Source organism: Thunnus maccoyii, chromosome 19 (assembly GCF_910596095.1).
Source record: "Thunnus maccoyii chromosome 19, fThuMac1.1, whole genome shotgun sequence".
Taxonomy (NCBI): Eukaryota; Metazoa; Chordata; class Actinopteri; order Scombriformes; family Scombridae; genus Thunnus; species Thunnus maccoyii.
The window spans coordinates 24,913,926-24,931,920 of record NC_056551.1 but is presented as its reverse complement, the minus strand read 5'-3'; the positions used below and the strand labels follow the sequence as shown (position 1 = coordinate 24,931,920).

At 40.1% G+C, this 17,995-nt stretch overlaps 1 protein-coding gene across 2 annotated transcripts; it reads right to left on the bottom strand.

The window, feature by feature from the left end:
• Nucleotides 1-1,217: 1,217 nt before the first annotated feature.
• Nucleotides 1,218-13,833, bottom strand: LOC121886197 (substance-P receptor-like). 2 transcript variants are annotated; one of them, XM_042396137.1, is made up of 8 exons: nucleotides 13,592-13,833; nucleotides 12,071-12,246; nucleotides 8,005-8,199; nucleotides 3,722-3,872; nucleotides 3,299-3,495; nucleotides 3,037-3,133; nucleotides 2,596-2,647; nucleotides 1,218-2,139 (listed from the first exon to the last, which is right to left on the bottom strand). In XM_042396137.1, exons 1-8 carry the CDS (start codon nucleotides 13,814-13,816, stop codon nucleotides 1,937-1,939), a joined length of 1,296 nt encoding a protein of 431 aa, XP_042252071.1. In that variant the 5' UTR covers nucleotides 13,817-13,833; the 3' UTR covers nucleotides 1,218-1,936. The 2 variants fall into 2 exon arrangements, with proteins under 2 accessions (XP_042252071.1, XP_042252072.1); XM_042396138.1 differs by lacking the exon at nucleotides 2,596-2,647.
• Between the last annotated feature and the right edge of the window lie 4,162 nt (nucleotides 13,834-17,995).

Here is a 17,995-nt window from a genome sequence, read left to right as displayed (position 1 = left end):
TGTTTTGCAGTAAAATGTCCCGTCTGACTGATATAATATTATATATGACATCATTAGATTATTAATAGTGAAGTATCAGTGTTAGAGCAGCATGTTACTGTTGTAGCTGCTGGAGGTGGAGCTAGTTTACACTACTTTATATACAGTTAGCTAGTTTAGTCCACTGGTTCCCAACCTAGGGGTCGGGGCCCCTCCAAAGGGTCACCAGATAAATCTGAGGGGTCGTGAGATGATTAATGGGAGAGGAAAGAAGAAAAAACAAAGTTCCGATACACAAATCTGTTTTCAGTTTTTGGACTTTTTCTCTAATCTTTTATTTTTGCTGAAATATTGGATCGTTTGAACATTTATTGAAATGAAAGCATGTGAGAAGTTTAGAGGGAAAAATCACTATTTGGTGGAGCTGTTAACAACTCATAGACATGTGAAATGTGACAAGGAGACACAACAGAGCTCACAAGACAAAAAGGTTGGAAACCACTGGCTTAAAGGATAAGGCTGGCAATTTTCTATATCTTTCTTCAATAAATCTCATGTTTGGATCCAAACCAACAATGAACTGATCTACTAACAAGTATTGTGTGCGTATCAAAGCCTGATGTATCTTATTCCTCCGTTGTTGTCCAAAAACTATTAAAAACACGTCAGTGAGCCACATCGCTGCACTGGGTGACATGTTCCTTCATCATGAAGAGTTTGGTCAAGTTAGTTTGTTTAGAAACGGCTCCAAAGACTTATAACAGTGATCACATTTTCAGTCTCCAGAGAGTAGTTCTGTGAGTGTACTAGAGTGTACTACATTGTACATTTCTCAAAGAATTTCAGTACAAAGTCAAGAGGTTGTGATATGTAGCACAACAAGCTAGTGAAGCTGTAAACAGAACTGTGTTCCTGCACATGCTCAGTGATGTCTGTCTTACACAAAACTATTCTTTGGAGACTGAAAATATGATCACTGTTATTAGTCTTTGGAGTTGTTTCTAAACAAACTAACGTGACCAAACTCTTCATACTGAAGGAAGATGTCACCCAGTGCAGCCATTGTTGGTTTGGCTCCAAACATGACATTTGTTGACAATAAGAAAAATATAGAAAATCACCGGCTTCATCCTTTAAACTTTAATTATCTTTTGTATTTTGTGAGTTCATTATGTTATTTCATGTAAAATTTTAATCTGAAAAGTAACTTGTAACTAAAGCTGTCAAATAAATGTAGTGGAGTGGAAGTTTAAAGTAGCATAAAATAGAAATACTCCAAACTGTACTTAAGTATAGTACTTGAGTAAATCACTCGCTGTGGTGAAGCTTCTCATGTTTTCTTGTTCACTTCTTTCCTCTAACACATCATAAATCCTTCTATATGTGTCTTTTTTCCTCTGCCCCGTCCTCTATATTTAGTCGGCCTGTGACCTGGCTGCTGCAGACTGAACCCTGCTCTACACATTGTCAAAACAAGGGGCTAATCCTGTCCAACAGGTGCTAGCTCTCCCCACACACACACACACACACACACACACACACACTGTCTGTCTGCCTCTCAACACAAACACAGCATCGCTATGAACTCAACTTGACGTGACACTGTTGCCAAGGGAAGCGCAGGGTCACGTTTTCCAAAACTCGCCCGAGAATGCCGGGGGTCAAGTGTCGGCGCCGCACACATGCTGAGTGATGAAGCAAACCAGTGTGAGTTGCACTGCCGTGTTTCCACTGCCGCTATCGGGCGTCTGAGGTTCACGTCTACTTTATGTTTTCAAGACATCTCCTCAAGACATCCACTGACGCTCCAGGCATATTAATGCACTTGGCTAGCTGGTTGAAACACAATAACATAGCTAAATAAATGCACTTGGCCTGTACAACAGTAGATGACGTTAACGCCAGGTTGGAGCCACTGCTCGTCATACATCAGGACTTTGTTTCCACACTGAGTGACTCATGATGGTGTTCGCTCTAATGTGAGGGACTGTTCGGGCTCCTGGTGAACGTCTCTGAGCCGGGGTTGTTGGATGTGACCTCCACATGAGGTCGGCTGTGAGTGCCGCAGGATGGCAGCTCTGCCCTCTTTTTCTCCACCGCTGCAGAGTTGACGGCAGTGGAAACAACAGTCTCCATCCGACTGGCTCGATATATGCTCACCTGGAAATAGAGACGGTTAAGTTATTGGTAGATTCATGAAATCAGTGAAATTCTGCTGCACAAATCAGTATTTTTATATTAACAATGAATCAAATGACAACATGTAATGTGAAAGGAGTCACTCATAGTGATGAACCTGCAGAATTATCACCAACTCTGCCGTTCTCTGTTTTAGCCTCTTTCAGCCCTTTGTTTTGGTTTTACAGCCCACTTCTTTACTATTTTTATTCACTCTCACTGTTGTTTCCAGCAGAAACGGCAGTTTTTTCTGAGTGAAAAAGCTCTAAAAAGCCACTGTTCACTACCTGCTCAGCACCAAACGGCAAACAGACACAGTTAGCTGTAGGCTAGCTGGTGAACATAGCGGAGCATTTAGCAGCTAAAGAGCCAGATATTTCCCTCAGGAGTTGGTAGAGAGCAAAAACAGAGCTAAAAGAGAGTGAATATTGAACTTACATTCACCAGGTGGACAGAAACACGACTCCAAATGAATGTTGCTCCGTAACTGCTGGATGTGGAAATAAGCAACTGTTTGCTAGCAAGTTCAACATATCAACTTAAAAGATGATAATCTTTGGTGGGATGGTGGGGGTGAAAAAGAGCTTTCTCAAGGTATGTTCAGACAGAAAGCAAAGCAAATTTACGCCTTGCATCATTCTCACGACTGACCACTGGACTATTTGCCCCAAACAGCCAGTGTACCAACTGACAGACGTTAGCTGTTAGCTTGCTAGCAACAGACGCACCAACCATGTCTGTGAGTTTGAGTTCAGCTCGTCAGTTAGCGTCTTCCTGTGCAAATTTGCGTCTTATTTTGTCTTTCAATTGTTTTTCTACCACCTCTAAAATTGACTTTGCATTCTGTGTGAACAGTCAGTCAGTCTTTCTCTCACACACCTGTGTTTGCAGGTAGCGGGGTGATTTGAGCTCGAGCTCCTCTTTGGCGACGGTGGAAGCACAGCAACAAAACACCTGCTGGAAACCTGCTCTGAACCTGCCGAGAGGTGGACAAATATTTAATAACAGGATGGATTTAACAGGATTATAGACACAAATATAGATTATCTACGACATGAGCCTACACAAACGATAGAGAAACAGATGAACATCCCACACAGGCGGCCATTTTGTAAATCGTAAAGTAAAGCTGATTTCCTACCTGATGTTGAGGCAGTAGTAGATGATGGGGTTGTACATGGTGGAGCTCATTGCCAGCCACATGATAGCCAGGTAGACCTGTTGGATGTAGCGGTGCTCAAACAGATCAGGGAAGAACTGGTGCAGTAAGAAGTAGATATGATAGGGCAGCCAGCAGACAGCGAAGGTACACACCACCACAATCATCATCTTCACCACCTGCCGCAGACAAACAGGGAGGAGACGGGGAGGCGCAGAGGGTTTAAAATAATCTTTTCAATTTGTGTTTGTTTTCAAATGGGGATTAAAAAGCCATTAAGTGAAATGATAGTGTTTAATGATGGTGCACGGCCACTCAGGAGGCTGCAGGGGAAGACACAACTGGTAGCAGTGTGTGTGTGTGTGTGTGTGTGTGTGTGTGTGTGTGTGTGTGTGTTTGCGTCACCTTGCGTTTTGCAATAAGCTGCTCTTTGTAGTGTTGAGACGAGTCTCCAGGAATCTCACTTGCCCAGAGGGTAACGCCCACGGTCGTGTATGCACATCCCATGATGCCAAGGGGCAGGAAGTAGATCAGGAGTGTCACGCAAACATAGTATCTACAGCAGGTTCACCAGGAGACACAACAAAAAGGAAATGAGCGAAAGAGGAAAAAGAGATTAATGATGTGTAAATATAGTTTTTCAGAACTGCTGGTGTGCAGTGCTTAGTGTTGTTTAGTTGAATCCAGCCTGTATTGGATTAAATATTGTTACGACCCCTCCCTTTCTGCCCGCAGTGGTTTACCTGGCCACTTTCTGCAGGAGCTGGCAGTCAGGGAGGGTCGTTAGGGTAATGCAGGGACACCTGGATAGGCCTCGACCAAGGCTATAAATACCACTCTGATCCATTGTCTCTCTCTCTCTCTCTCTCCTGGGATCCACATCTCTCCCGGTTTTGGTATTTTTCTTTTGCATTCAACAGAAGCATACACACATCTCACTCATCCGCACACTACATACACTACTGATGCAGTTACTCTTCACACCTCATGCCTTTTGTATATAGTTATATTTGTTTTAGTTTCAAATAAAACAAATAATTGGCACCTGAACCTGACTTGCTTCCCCTCTTTGTCACATTCATTGAGCCGGTTTGTGACAATATTAAACAAACTGGTAGTAATTATAAGAAATTCTTGACATTAACGTGCCACCAAATTAGGTAAAAATTAGTGGCAGGTAGTGTCACCAACGATCTGATCTGATACTCATTTATTCATCTACTATACATGCAGCGTGCTAAACAAAAGTTGAGTGATGTGAAATATAGATAACCAAACTGAGACTATAGTGAACCAGTGTTTGAGCACTATTTACACTTGATATAGCAACTGATATACATCTCCTATATACATATCTTATCACTTATTTGCCTTCATGTCATTTATGTTTTTTATTGCCCTTTTTAAACAGGGTGGTCATGCAAAAGAGAGTGTTTCTGCTCTCATTGGACCATGCTGTATAAATAAAGGTTGAAATAATGAATACAAAATAGACTTCTTGCCTAATACACCACGATTAGAGAGGCTGAACTGAATTGTCAAATCCAAGCAGACAGAAATAAGCAAATTTTGAGCAAGGAAAAGCTGTTTTTAAATATGTGTATTGTTGGGAAAATCATCTGTATTAACATCATATGCCAACATAGTGATTATGTGTACAGCACAAATGATTTAGTGTGTAGTTACCCTTTAAGTAAAAGTACCAATTCAGCAGTGTAGAAATACTCCACTATGAATAAGAGTCCTGAATGCAAAATCCTTCTCAAAATCATGTTTTTTGTTCTCGTTCCTTCAGTTGGATGTTTGTTTTCACGTTCATCTGCCGAAGGAGGAAAGTTTCTCTGAGTTCATCTTAAATCTCAGTTTAACTCGTGAACCTACGAGCAGGATTTGTGACATCACAATTAGTTTGGAGCCAAATGATTATTTAAAGCAGAGTATTTTTATTCATATCTGGAGGGTATCTTTAAGTACAAGTACTGAAGTATTTTAAGCAAAATGTGTTTAAAGTGTTTAAAGTTTAAGTACTCAGTCTTACTCTCACTCTCATATTCTTAATACTGATGCATCAAATGCATAAGTGATATTTTACTGTTGTAGTTAGCCAAGGTTGTTCCCCTGCAAAGGATCACAAGATGAATCAAAAGTGATTAATGGAAGCAGCGAAGAAGAAAACATAAAGTTCTTCTACACAAACTTGTATTCATATCTTGGACGTTTCTCCAGTATTTGCTTTTGTTGTGAAATATTGGATAATTGGTCCTCTTTGAGTAATAATTACTGACAGCAAATTAAATCATGTGAGAAGAAGACAAAGAGCCTCAAATAGACGCTACTTTTTTGTAATATGTCACAAGCCAAAAAGGTTGGAAACCACTGGTTTAAACATTTAATATTATCTTCATTATTGTTCACACAGTCATTAAAACACAAACACACAGAATACACACACCAACATGGAAGTGGTTTCTCTGCCAACAAGCTCGGCCTCAAGACATCAGAACCACTAAATTAAAGATGCTTTAATTTGCACAGATGTTGGGAAGGTGTATTAGAGAGGAAGAGATGGGTGATTACCAGGCATCAATTTAAGAAGCCCCTTTTTCCTCTTTTAGCTCCACATATTTCCTGAGGCAATCAAGCACTCGTAGACAGATTCATCACCGGAGCGGGATTCATTTTAGCTACAGGGGTTTATTTTCTCATATACTAAATTAATCCCTCAAGGGAAAGGTTATTGCTCCATGTCAGCCTGGATGAAGCTTCTCTGCAGCAGCAGCAGGTATCATATCCAGTGTGGGACGACAAGGGATCAGACCTCATTAACCACAAGGGTGTGTTATTGCCACAGGATTAATATAGGCTCGTAAGCATGGAATAATAAGGTTACTGAGCATCAAATTCTTGAAATACCAGCAGTCAGAATGACTTTCTTTTTAAGGGTTTGACCCTAAAAGAAATAAATGACCTCCTGGGGGAGTCTAACCCCTGAGCAGCCTGAAGAGAATCCAGGAAATACTGTAGGAAGAGCTCAGCTCAACAACCAACTGTTTATTTCCTTAGGTTATTATTCTGGTCCCTGATGGAACATGAGAGCACATTCAAAACGGGCACCAGTTTTACACCAGGTCCACCAAATCAAATCAGCACTTTAGCCTTTTAATTAGTGTCCAAACTAGGCCTGAATTTCATGAGTTGTTGCAGCTCTAAAGGAACAATTAAACCTGCATTAACTTATACTCACAACAAATAGTGAACACAACACTGACATATCATCACCTTTTAAGTTGATATGTTGAACTTGTTAGCAAACAGTTGCTTATTTCCACATCCAGCAGTTACGGAGCAACATTATCATTCATTTGGAGTCATGTTTATGTCCACCTGGTGAATATAAGTCCAATATTCACTCTCTTTTAGCTTCTGTTTTTGCTCTCTACCAACTCCTGAGGGAAATATCTGGCTCTTTAGCTGCTAAATGCTCCACTATGTTCACCAGCTAGTCTACAGCTAACTGTGTCTGTTTGTCGTTTGGTGCTGAGCAGGTAGTGAACAGCGGCTTTTTACAGCTTTTTTTATGAAAACAGCTGCCTGCTGCGGCCAAAAACGATGCTATGAGAGCGCTGAGAGTGACAGTTGAATTTATACAGCTCCAAATCACAACAGAAGTTATCTCTTTAATTTACAGACACCCGACATTCCCCCATGAGCAACATTTGGCGACAACAACAAAGAAAAACTCCCCTTTAACAGGAAGAAACCTCAAGTGGCTCTAGGGGGGCGGCCATCTGCTTTGACTGGTTGAGTTGAGAGAGAAAGAAGGAGGAAGAGAGGAGAGAGAGACACCGAGACGCACAGCAACAACAATAATAACAATAACAATGATACTAATAATAAAACATGACTAATATTCTAGCATTAATGGGATATAAATGTGTACAGATGGAGAGGAGGAGGAGGAGGAGGAGGAGGAGGAGAGAGGAGCTCAGTGCATCATGGGAAGTCCCCCGACAGTCTAGGCCTATAGCAGAAACTTTGATAAAGTTTAACTACAAACTTTATCAAAAAGTAAAGTTTTAAGCCTACTCTTAAACGTGCCTCCTGATAGCTGAAGGCTCTGCCTCCCAGTAGGGTACTATGAGCTCTTTAAGATATGATGGAGTCTGATCATTACGGGCTTTGTAAGTGAAGAGAAGGATTTGAAATTCTACTCTGGATTTTACAGGAAGCCAGTGCAGCGACGCTAAAATGGGAGAAATATGATCTATTTTCCTAGTTTTTATCAGTAGATGTGCAGCTGCATCGTGGACCAGCTGGAGAGTCTGTAGAGACTTGCTGGGGCAGCCTGATAATAAGGAATTGTAATAATCCAGCCTAGAAGTAACAAATGCGACAGAGAGATAAAGTTGGCAACTATAGTAGTAGAGTATAGTACAGTATATCTCAGGAACTGAAAGTGACCAAAGGAAGCTTAAAGAAGAGTGATTATTGGACTTAAATTCATCTGGTGAACACAAACATGAATGATAATATGCTCCATTTTTGCTAGAAGTGTAAATAAGCAACTGTTTGCTAAGAAGAACTTTTCTTTTACAGCTTCTCAGTAAAGCAGAACCAGCATCTTTGTCTTCTGTTGGTTCAGGTTTACAGAGGTATCATGTTCTGCTCTGTTCTCCACAGGTACTCACATCTTCTTGAAGTCCACGGTGGTGTATTCAGGCCACTCTATGTAGCAGACGGTACGTCCAGGCAGCACGGCGGTGGACGAGAAGTAGTACTGAGGGAAGGCCAGAAGCAGAGCCAGTATCCAGATCACACCGATCACCACACGGGTCTCTGTAGAGGTCAGCCTCTGCTGCAGGGGATGGATAATAGCCATGTATCTAGCAAACACACACACAAACACACACACAATCATGTTTCCATCAATTCAGAGGACATTACATCAACTTATATTCATTTCCTGGAGACGCTAACCTTAAACCAAGTCAAAATTTAATGAATTACGTTATGAGGACTTACTTTTTGTCCCCAAAATGTGACTGTGTAAACAAATGTTTGTTCCCACAGTTAGTTGTGACATAATGCATTCACTAGACCCTAACCTGAACCATCACATCTAAATACTTAAAGAGGACCTATTCTGCTCATTTCAGCTCTAAATTTTTAGTTTTGGACTCCACTAGAGTAGCTCTGCATGATTCACAGTTCAAAAAACTCCTTATTTATCTCATACTGTCCCTTTATGCAGCCCCTCGATATACCCAGTTCCTTTAACACTCCGTTTTAGCTCCTGTCTCTTTAAGGCCCGCCTCCTGATGAGCCCACTCTGCTCTGATTGGCTAGCTTTATGTATCAGAGTTGTGTAACTTTACCGTCAATGCAAACCAAACATTTCCTGCTTTACTGCTTCAAATTAAAAGCTTTTCAATGACTAACTAAGTAAAAACGTGTTCCTCACTGAATTAGCGGAGCTTCGTTAGTGGCGCTAAAAACCGGTCGAAACAACAACATATGGAGCTAATTGGAGTTATTTGTTCAGCGGATCAGTTAGAAATGATGCAGGGAGGAAGAGTACAAGCAGCCACAGTGATGATGATGTTTGATGAAGAGCTGCAGACGACCAGCGAACCTCCAACAGGTAAACTACTTATTTTACTTTGCTGCGCTGTGTAATGGAGTCATGGCTCGGCGTAACTACTGCCGGAGAGGAGCGGCGAACTCGCACGCTGTGCATGTAGCAGATGTCCATATAAGGAAATCCATCACGAACTGACATCAGCTCGAAAGTAGAAAAAAATGTTGGAAACTTAGCGTTCAGAGAAGCCTGAAGCTGCTGCTTTTTGCTCACAGGGATTACCGCTACATAGGTTTACCTCGTTATTTGACACATCGGCTACTTTTAACATGAACATCCGACATTGTGACATTATATATATATGTCTGAAAATAAGGAAAAGCATAATACGTCCCCTTTAACCCAAACCCTTTCCCTTATCCCAACCTAAATCAACCTTAACTGTAAAACCAAGTCTCAACCCTCAAACAGCCCTCTGACGATGTGAGAACCCGCCAAAATGTCCTCATAATGCAGAAATGCCCTCACTACGACAGTTTCAATCTAAAATTTGTTCACACAAAGAAAGACAGACATTTTCTGTTAAGTTATGTAATAACAATATGTAAAACTGAGTATTTTACATGATTACCAACCATTTTTCAAAGCTTTATTTTCCTCAATAGCTTCCAATCAGCCACGTTTTAGGTATTTGAGGCTGGTTTTGTGTAACCACCAGTGTAGGCTAACAGTCATGTGTTTGTGTTAATGTGTGTTACAGAGTGTGTGTGTCTGTTTGTGTGTATTTGCACATACACACAGTGGACATATTGATTTAGTTTTCTAATATAGCAGAGAAATGGTGGAATTTTCTTCCCTCTTCTTTCCCGTATAGTGTAACAAGTAAACACGTATTGTGGGAACTTTCAGGACCTTCGACTTTCTACTGAAGAAACAGATGTTCATCTTTTGTTGAATTTATGATTTAACTGGGAGAGTTTCATGTTGATGTAATGTCTACCAGACACTAGAAGACTTTGAAAAGACTGTGAAAGTTTGACAAATCTAAAGACATTGTGTAAGACTACAACTAGATTCCTTTTGAGATGATTGCCCATCCTGCTTAGAAAAACTGTTGAACAATGGAGCAGAAACAGAAGCTGGCCTTGTGTTTTCAGTGGTTTGTTCTGAAAAAACAGCCAAAAAAAAAGCTAATTAATTAATTAAGTTATAACTGAACAACAACTGGGAAGAGAAACAACAGATACAACACGTTGATTGGATTAATTGATTTTGGATTAATGCTTCTTAGATCATACCAACTAAGACAATCACATTTGCATTTTTACAACGTTAAAACAGCTACACAGTTTATACAGCCGCCCACAGAAACAACCTTCAACCATTAACTACCAACAGTTTAAGCTGCTGGATGTTGGAAACCCTGCAAACTGCATGATATACAGTAGAAATACAGTAGAAACAGCATCAGCCTGGATAATTATACAAAGTCACAGGTTTAACTCCTCCAAACTGGTCTGAAATCATGTTTGAAAACCCAGTAAATGAACTGCAGACACACAGCAGCTGATAGAAAGAGGAGGTCATATTGTACAGGGAAATATTAGCTTTCTCCGGGTGAATAAATGTTAATGTGACTTATAAAAAGAGAAGCTAAAGGGCAACGAGAATGCTGAGCTTTCAAGTTTCATCAGGAGTCATTAATAACACCATCAAGCACATCATGTTTAATTAGGAAAGTAGTTTAAAAAACACGCACACACATAAAGGGCAACCATTTACTGCATACCGCCGCTGGAAACTGAGAACAATCAGCCACCGTCAGTAATCAATACAAACACACATTATTAGACTTTAAACCATTAATCAAACCAATAATTTACAGCCGTCAACGACAGACAACCTTATCATACTCTAGCAGTTAGCTGGTGTTTTAATAGTGGTGACAAAATGTTAAAAAATATACATATTATATGTATATTTGAATTAAACCGAAGCCCCTCTGCGCTTTCTGGGGAAAAATATGAAGCCAAACTCCCTTTAAGAGATTAACATAAACAGTTCCTTATGTGTCCACAAAAACACTAGAAACACAAGATTAAAGCCGTCGTTCTTGTCAACTGGGCATCAATATAATCCATAAAGATAAACTGTATAAACTCGTTACCAGCCTGCGTTGGTTAGCTGAGCTATTTAATGGGAGAAGACAGTGGGAATGAGAAGTGAACCATTTTAAAGATTTTGCACTAAAATACGTGCTGGTTGAAGGATACACACCGAATTAAACACTGACTCATAACACTGTTAATTAACTGTCTATCGTGTGTGTGTGATGGTATTTGAGGAGTTTTTTTGGCTGTTATAGTAACTAACCGGTTCGCTGCTTCCTGTTTGGTGCTGGAGAGAGCACACCTATTGATGTTGATGCAGAGGTGAGCTGCAGTTAGCATTAGCATTAGCCCTTTTGCAGTGACTCAGTGGAAACTGGAGAAAAGTGCATCAGATGGGAGTTCAAACTGTCATTTATCTACTAGAAGCCGTACTTTTGACGATCACCTTTTTTCCGTGTTGTTTATCCTAATAAAATACTGTTGCATGTCAATATTGACTCAGTGTTTCTGTAAAAATGATGCGTATGTCTTGTATTAACTAAGATACTTAATGTGTTTGCTGTGTGTTTGTTTATATGTAATTTATTATCAGCATTGTCTTGAAAGTGACACGTTGTTAAGATACATAACAGACGTCCAGGTCAAACAGGATGTGTACATAAACTCAAACGCCCAGGAAGGACCTCCAGTTGATGTCCAGGTAACATCCCAAACATTGGTTCAATTCCTATTTTAGAACTATTTTTGAACCGTAACGGGACGTCTTGATCGGACAAACAACGTCATTCAACGTCTCAGTGTTTGCTGGGTTAGTACAGCCTCACTCTTGTTTTCTTTTTTTCATAACCGCTCATAGAACCATGTAAGCAAGAACTGTGAGAAAAGCCTTTATATTAAATAAGGTTTCCTCCATATTGCACCAGTTGTGCCTACACAGCCTCGAGGTACCAACGCTCATTTTAAATTCCAGTCCTGTGGTGGAGAGTCGTAAAGATTCCTGGGCTGTGTGGGATTTAAGATGATACTCTTCAGGCCGGCTCTCACAGTATATAGACAGTCACTCACCTGTCCAGCGCTATGGCCGTCATGGAGTAAATGCTGGCAAATATGGCTGCAATGGGGAAGAAGTTGTGGAAACGGCAGTACGCCAAACCAAAGTACCACTCGTTGTGAACGGCGTAGGTAAAGTTGATCACCGTGTTGAACGCTGACATGGCGGCTTCTGCAAAGGCCAGGTTCACCTGCAACACAGTGACATTAATTACTGAAATAAATAACTACACACTAGCAAACTGACATTAACGTGTGTATATTTAAATGTCGAGCCTATAACCAGCACTGCCAGAAGTGTGTAGTCAGAGTTAATAAGGCAGAAGATATAATCTAATCATCTCTCTGCATTAACTGGCCGGAGAGACTTGTGATGCATTTAATCGGAGAAGGAGGATTCTCAGTGGAGCGCTAAACCCCAAAATCCAGTAAGCATGTTGCAAAAATATAAAAAAAACAGTAGCACATCTCATATTTTCCAATCAAGGAGGACAGAATACTTACATTTCACTTGTTTATGTGGCTCACATCACATTAGAAATGTAACTTGTGATGCATTATTGCAAAGAAACTCCCAATGACCTGCTGCATCCCATAACAGGTATGAGGCTTTTTTTTTCTGCCAACACACACTGTGTGATCAGAATCACAATGACAAGCATGTCATTAGTAGAGCTTGTAGTAAAAAAGGAAGAGCTGCCCGGAGGCCAACGTGACATCCTCTGATATCACACTGATGTACAATATAATCTGATATACTGAACATTTATGAGCCTGAACAAACTCTTTAATAAAAACTGTTGATTAATTGCATTTGCATCCTTATTTCTCAAATGAATACTGTGATGAATATATGTGCATTTGAAGCAGATTATGAGCTAATAATGTCTGAGCTGCAACAATTAGTTGATTCATCAGTTAATTGTTTGTCATTTTTCAAGCAAAAATGCCCAAATAAGCTGTTTACAGCTTCTCAAATGTGAGGATTTGCTGCTTTTCTTCGTCTCATGTGATTTTGGACTGAATATCTTTGGGTTTGGACTGTTGGTCGGACAAAACAAGCATTATGTCATCTTCGTCATCTGAAACTGTGATTGTGCTATTTTTCTCTGTTTTCTGGCATTTTATAGTCCAAACATTAATAAAACGTTAAATATAATATGTTGATTTTTTACTGTAGTTCTTGTACTTGAGTACTTCTGTGTTGATATCTGCCAGTCAGACAATGCAATTTGTTTATTTGGTGTACAAATAAATTATAAATGTACTCATATCACAGATCGATGCAGTTGATCGTCGCTTCTGTATCAATAGTCATGATGGGTGCAGCTGATATGTGTTGCAGTAGTTGGTTCATGATGGTTTGCAGATGATTGATCCATATTTGTGGGAACAAGTACAAAAATCCTTCAGTATCTCCAAAAGGCAATACAAAGAGTTTAAAAGTTTGATCATTTTCACAAACTAAACATTTAAATTGATCCAGAATCAATACTCACTCCTGCCTATAACGCACAGAAAGCATACAGTACTTACCAGAAAGTAGTTGGTGACGGTTCTCATGCGTTTATGCGCCAGAATAATCCAGATAACCACCACGTTGCCGACCACAGACACCGCAACGATGCTGCAATAAGCGACAGCCCACAGTGTGATCTGCCACACCGGCTGGATGAACTGGTTGAAGGCGTCGCTGAAGTTGGCGGACACGTTCGTCCCGTTTGTGGCGTTAAAATCGGTGGCGTTGTCGAGAGGGTCCATCTTCTGGATATCAGCCTGTTCTGTGAGTTGGATGTTAAAAATAGATCATCAGTGTCCTGTTACCGGAGTGGATTCCTTTTAGGAGGGGAAAGGAGCGGCGCGCGTAAAAAAGCGCAGCTCACACATTTTCTAGTAAAACTGTCTTTACGCACCGTGAAGTCACGCGCGCTCCTGTAGGACATTACCACACCATAACGCACCACGACGCACGACTCACCGACCGTTCACGTTCTTCACATGGACTACAACCCCCCCCCTCCCCTCACACACACACACACACACACACGCCCCTTCCCTATAAACACACCAAATGATCAGTCTTGGTCTTGTCTGGCCAATATCAGCTATTGGAAAACACTCTGTGTGACCCTGAGAGGCAACATAACTTATCTGGACCCTAATACGATCCCAGCAGGACCAGTCCTGAATCACTGTGGGTCAATCTGAAGATACTGGTTTGTTTAATGTTACGGGTTTTAATGGCCAAAACAGGTAATATTTTATTTTAACCCTCCATTTAGCATTTATAAGGAGTATATAAACAACTAATGTAGTTATAAGCAGATATAAGTGCATTATAAGTGTTTTTTAATGTATTTTTCACCAATTATATCATATAGCATATATCATAGGATTGCAGCTATGTCATACTGTTATTAATCATTCATTAAAACAGCAGTCAGGTGTCCGTATGAACAGTGAAAGAGGTTTTCCTCGCTGTAATCATTCCTCCTGTTCATACTGGATATTAAAAGATCCTTCAAATGTGCTTTCAATGTAAGTGATGGAGGCCAAAATCCACAGTGTGTCCACACAGTCATTTAAAAGTTGATGTGAAGCTTATATGAGGCTTCAGCAGTCTGAGTTAGTCATATCAAGTGGATATCTGACACATTTACAGTCTTTTTAGCATCAAATTCCCTCTTTGTGTTTCCTCGGACAGTGTTTCCCTGTTGAGCTGCAGGTGGAAGTATAGTAACAAAAAGAGGGACTTTGGCACTAAAAAGACTGTAACGTTGAAAGATATCTACTTGATTTGACTCATTTGGACGCTGAAGCTTCATATTAGCTTCAGATAAACTTTTAAATACATTTTTTGCACAGAAGGAGGACTGTGGATTTTGTCCTCCATCACTTCCATTGTAAGTGCATCATGAAGGGATCTTCTAATGGTCAGTATGAACAGGAGGAATGATTACAGCAAGAAAAACATGTTTCACTGTTCATTTGGGCTCCTGACTGTTGTTTTAAGACACACTTGAAAAATTGTGAACCTGTCCTTTAAGCTGACTTTTTAATGTTTCCAGGTGAGTCTTTTCAACACTATAATCCTGTAAAGATGTCTTAAATATGCACATAGTGGCAACATACTGGGGATGTGCAGAGGGCTCAGTATTTGTAGCTTTTAATTGAATTAAAATTAAAGTGATGTCCAAATTAAGAAATGTGCGTCATGTAGCAGGTGGATGTGACTCCCCTCGTTGAGACCTGCTGATAGACGTAACAGCGGAGCAGAGGAGAGACACTATAACTGCGACTGTAACTGACCTGCTCGCTGGTATTTGACATGTTTCGTTTTTTTCTTCCCAAAAACAATTCATTTTAAAAATATTTGTATGAAACAAATATTTGTAAAAAAAAAAACCCACTATTTGTGCTTTGCCAAATAACATATTTGTATTCGGGCACACCCCTAGTGGCAACATATTGTACATAAAAAGCAGAGGATGAAGCTGTGTGTTCCTGGCATGTAGTTAAAACCTGACTGATCCGTGCAGAAGACATCCTGGAAGTAAAGAAACTTTTTTTTGGTTTTGGAAAAGCTAAAGCAAAAAGCTAAAAAATAAAATCACCTTCCAAACTCTTTAAATGCTTCGTATCTCTTTTACTGTTCAGGTTTGCAGTCAAAAGTTGATAAATACATTAATTAACACTTTAAAATGTCCTTACAGGTATATCTGCTAACAACTGTAGTGCATTATAAGCATTTATTAAGTGTTTATACACACATACAGAGTCAGTCAGTTTGTAAATTGGCTCATGTTCTTTGTTTATTGATTTCACGTTTCAACGTTTGACAAATTACGTCCGTTTAAATCAGGGCCGACATACATCAGACGACGAAGCTCTTTGTTTTTCTTGCTGTGAATTAAAGGCTTATTGAGTTGAGGTCAGAAGGTAATTAGATTGTGTCCCGACCGGCCAAATTGCATGTCAGCTCACCAAAGTAATGGAAAAACAGATATGTGGCACTACAACGACAAATGGAGAGTGTATTTATCTGTCCGCCTGTCTGTCTGTCGCATCAGATTGGAGCTATTAGAATTCACTGCAGGGAAAAAAAACAAACAGGAATTCAATCTCATTTGTCACCTGCTCCCCCCCCTTCACAGCTGCTGTATCTGGAAAAAAAAAAACACGGAGCAGGTACTGAAAGCTCATGTCCGAACAAGTGATGAGGGAAAAGGATGTGACATGAACAAAAGAGAGAGAGAGAGAGAGAGAGAGAGAGAGAGAGAGAGGCCGACGGGGGAGAGTTCTTCATTTCATTTCTGTTGATCCGCCTCGACACCTGGTTTCATATAAAACTCAAATTAAAAAGTGAGAATTTCGGGAACAGGGACAAGTTGGTACAAAGGGAAAGCTGTGATGTCAATCTGACTGCTAACGGGAAAGAAAGTGAGAATTACTGGAAGTGATTGAGAAAGAAGATGAAGGAAGAAAATGTGAATTCAGAAGATGTTTTAACCCCTTAACATCCATCCTTTTTATAGAGTTTTCGCATATTTGGCATACCCAAATGGAAAAGCTTTTATATCAGAAGAACTATAAGGCCGTGATTCATTTGACAAGTGACATCTTCTAGTTTCTGGAGATGTGTTTGTTTAGCATGAGGCTAAAACACAAACATCAGTTCAAATAAGGCTCAAAACAGTGTTTTTGGTCCTCGTCTATAATGAGTCATATTTGAATAACAATAATTAAGACATGCTTTATGCCAGAACCATGCAGAACATCATAAACCTTCTACATCTTGTCAACCTGTATTAAATTACAGACCTCTATGTCACGTCCTGCTGGACTTTTTCTGTTATTTTTGTTCTCTTGAGTTTTCAGTGTTGCATTTATGTTGCCTGGTTTTGGTTTTTTCTCTGTTTCCCTTGTGTGTTCCTTTACTCCTGCTGTGTTTATGTACACTTCCTCTGGTTAGCCCAGCCCTGCTCCCAGTGTCTTCCCCAGTTTATCTGCTCCCAGTCTGCCCGTGTGTTGCGTCACCTGTTGTCTGTTTACTTTATTTCCTGTTTTATTTTGAAATATTTTTTTCCTTGTGTCTTGTCACCTTTACTTCCTGTGTTTGATTACCTCATGTGTTTAACCTGTGTCTAGTTTGTGTGTATTTATAGTCCAGTTTCATTTCATTTCATTAAATATTCAGCATCTGCATTTGGGTCCACCTGCTTCACTCACCAACATTCATGACACTCTGGGCCTGACCTTATGGGAGCTCAGGAGTTTTTAGTTTGTGGTGTCACTGGTGTCCCCGAACCTCTCCAGTTATCTCCAACTGGCCAAATTGTGCCGATTGCTTTTACTCATTACTGTGTGATACTGCCGCTTACAACTGGCTTAAGCGGGTCGCCGGCGTTGTAGATGTTTAAAGGTTAAATTGTATCTGAGAGAGATTTCTATAGATGTGACTTTTTATATGGAACCTCTTTTACAATAACGCAGCTCCGACTAACCTGCCATACTTTATATTTCATTTTTTTAAATACATATTTATATTTCAATCCAAATGTAGAGCAACGTTTGACCAAATTTCCAGAAAATAACCTTCTATTGAGGCTGTTATGTGAACATTAGAAGGTAAAACAGCTGGTTGTGCTGATTCTCCAGCTGGTGCCGTTAAACGGTTGCAGAAGAAGAAGACATGTCATTAAAAGATCAAACGATGGAAAACATGATGTAAATATGACATTTCTGCTTGTTTCATGTATTCACTTGAGGAATGTTTCAGTCTCCTCGTCGCTCCACACAGATCTGACATCATCATTTACGCACTAAGTCTGTTTTTTTTATCCACACGACAACTTTTACACCTCAGACAAGCTGACACCTTTTTTTCCACTCAGTTTATTTTTAATACACAAATTGAAAATGCAAATAAAAACAGGCGGG

Excerpts from the sequence above, each read along its gene's own strand:
- LOC121886197 (XM_042396137.1), bottom strand. The coding sequence starts at position 13,816 with ATGGACCCTCTCGACAACGCCACCGATTTTAACGCCACAAACGGGACG. Across the intron at positions 3,496-3,721 it reads AGCTTATTGCAAAACGCAAG|GTGGTGAAGATGATGATTGT; the intron begins GTGACGCAAACA and ends TGTCTGCGGCAG. Across the intron at positions 2,648-3,036 it reads CCCGCTACCTGCAAACACAG|CAGTTACGGAGCAACATTCA; the intron begins GTGTGTGAGAGA and ends TTCCACATCCAG.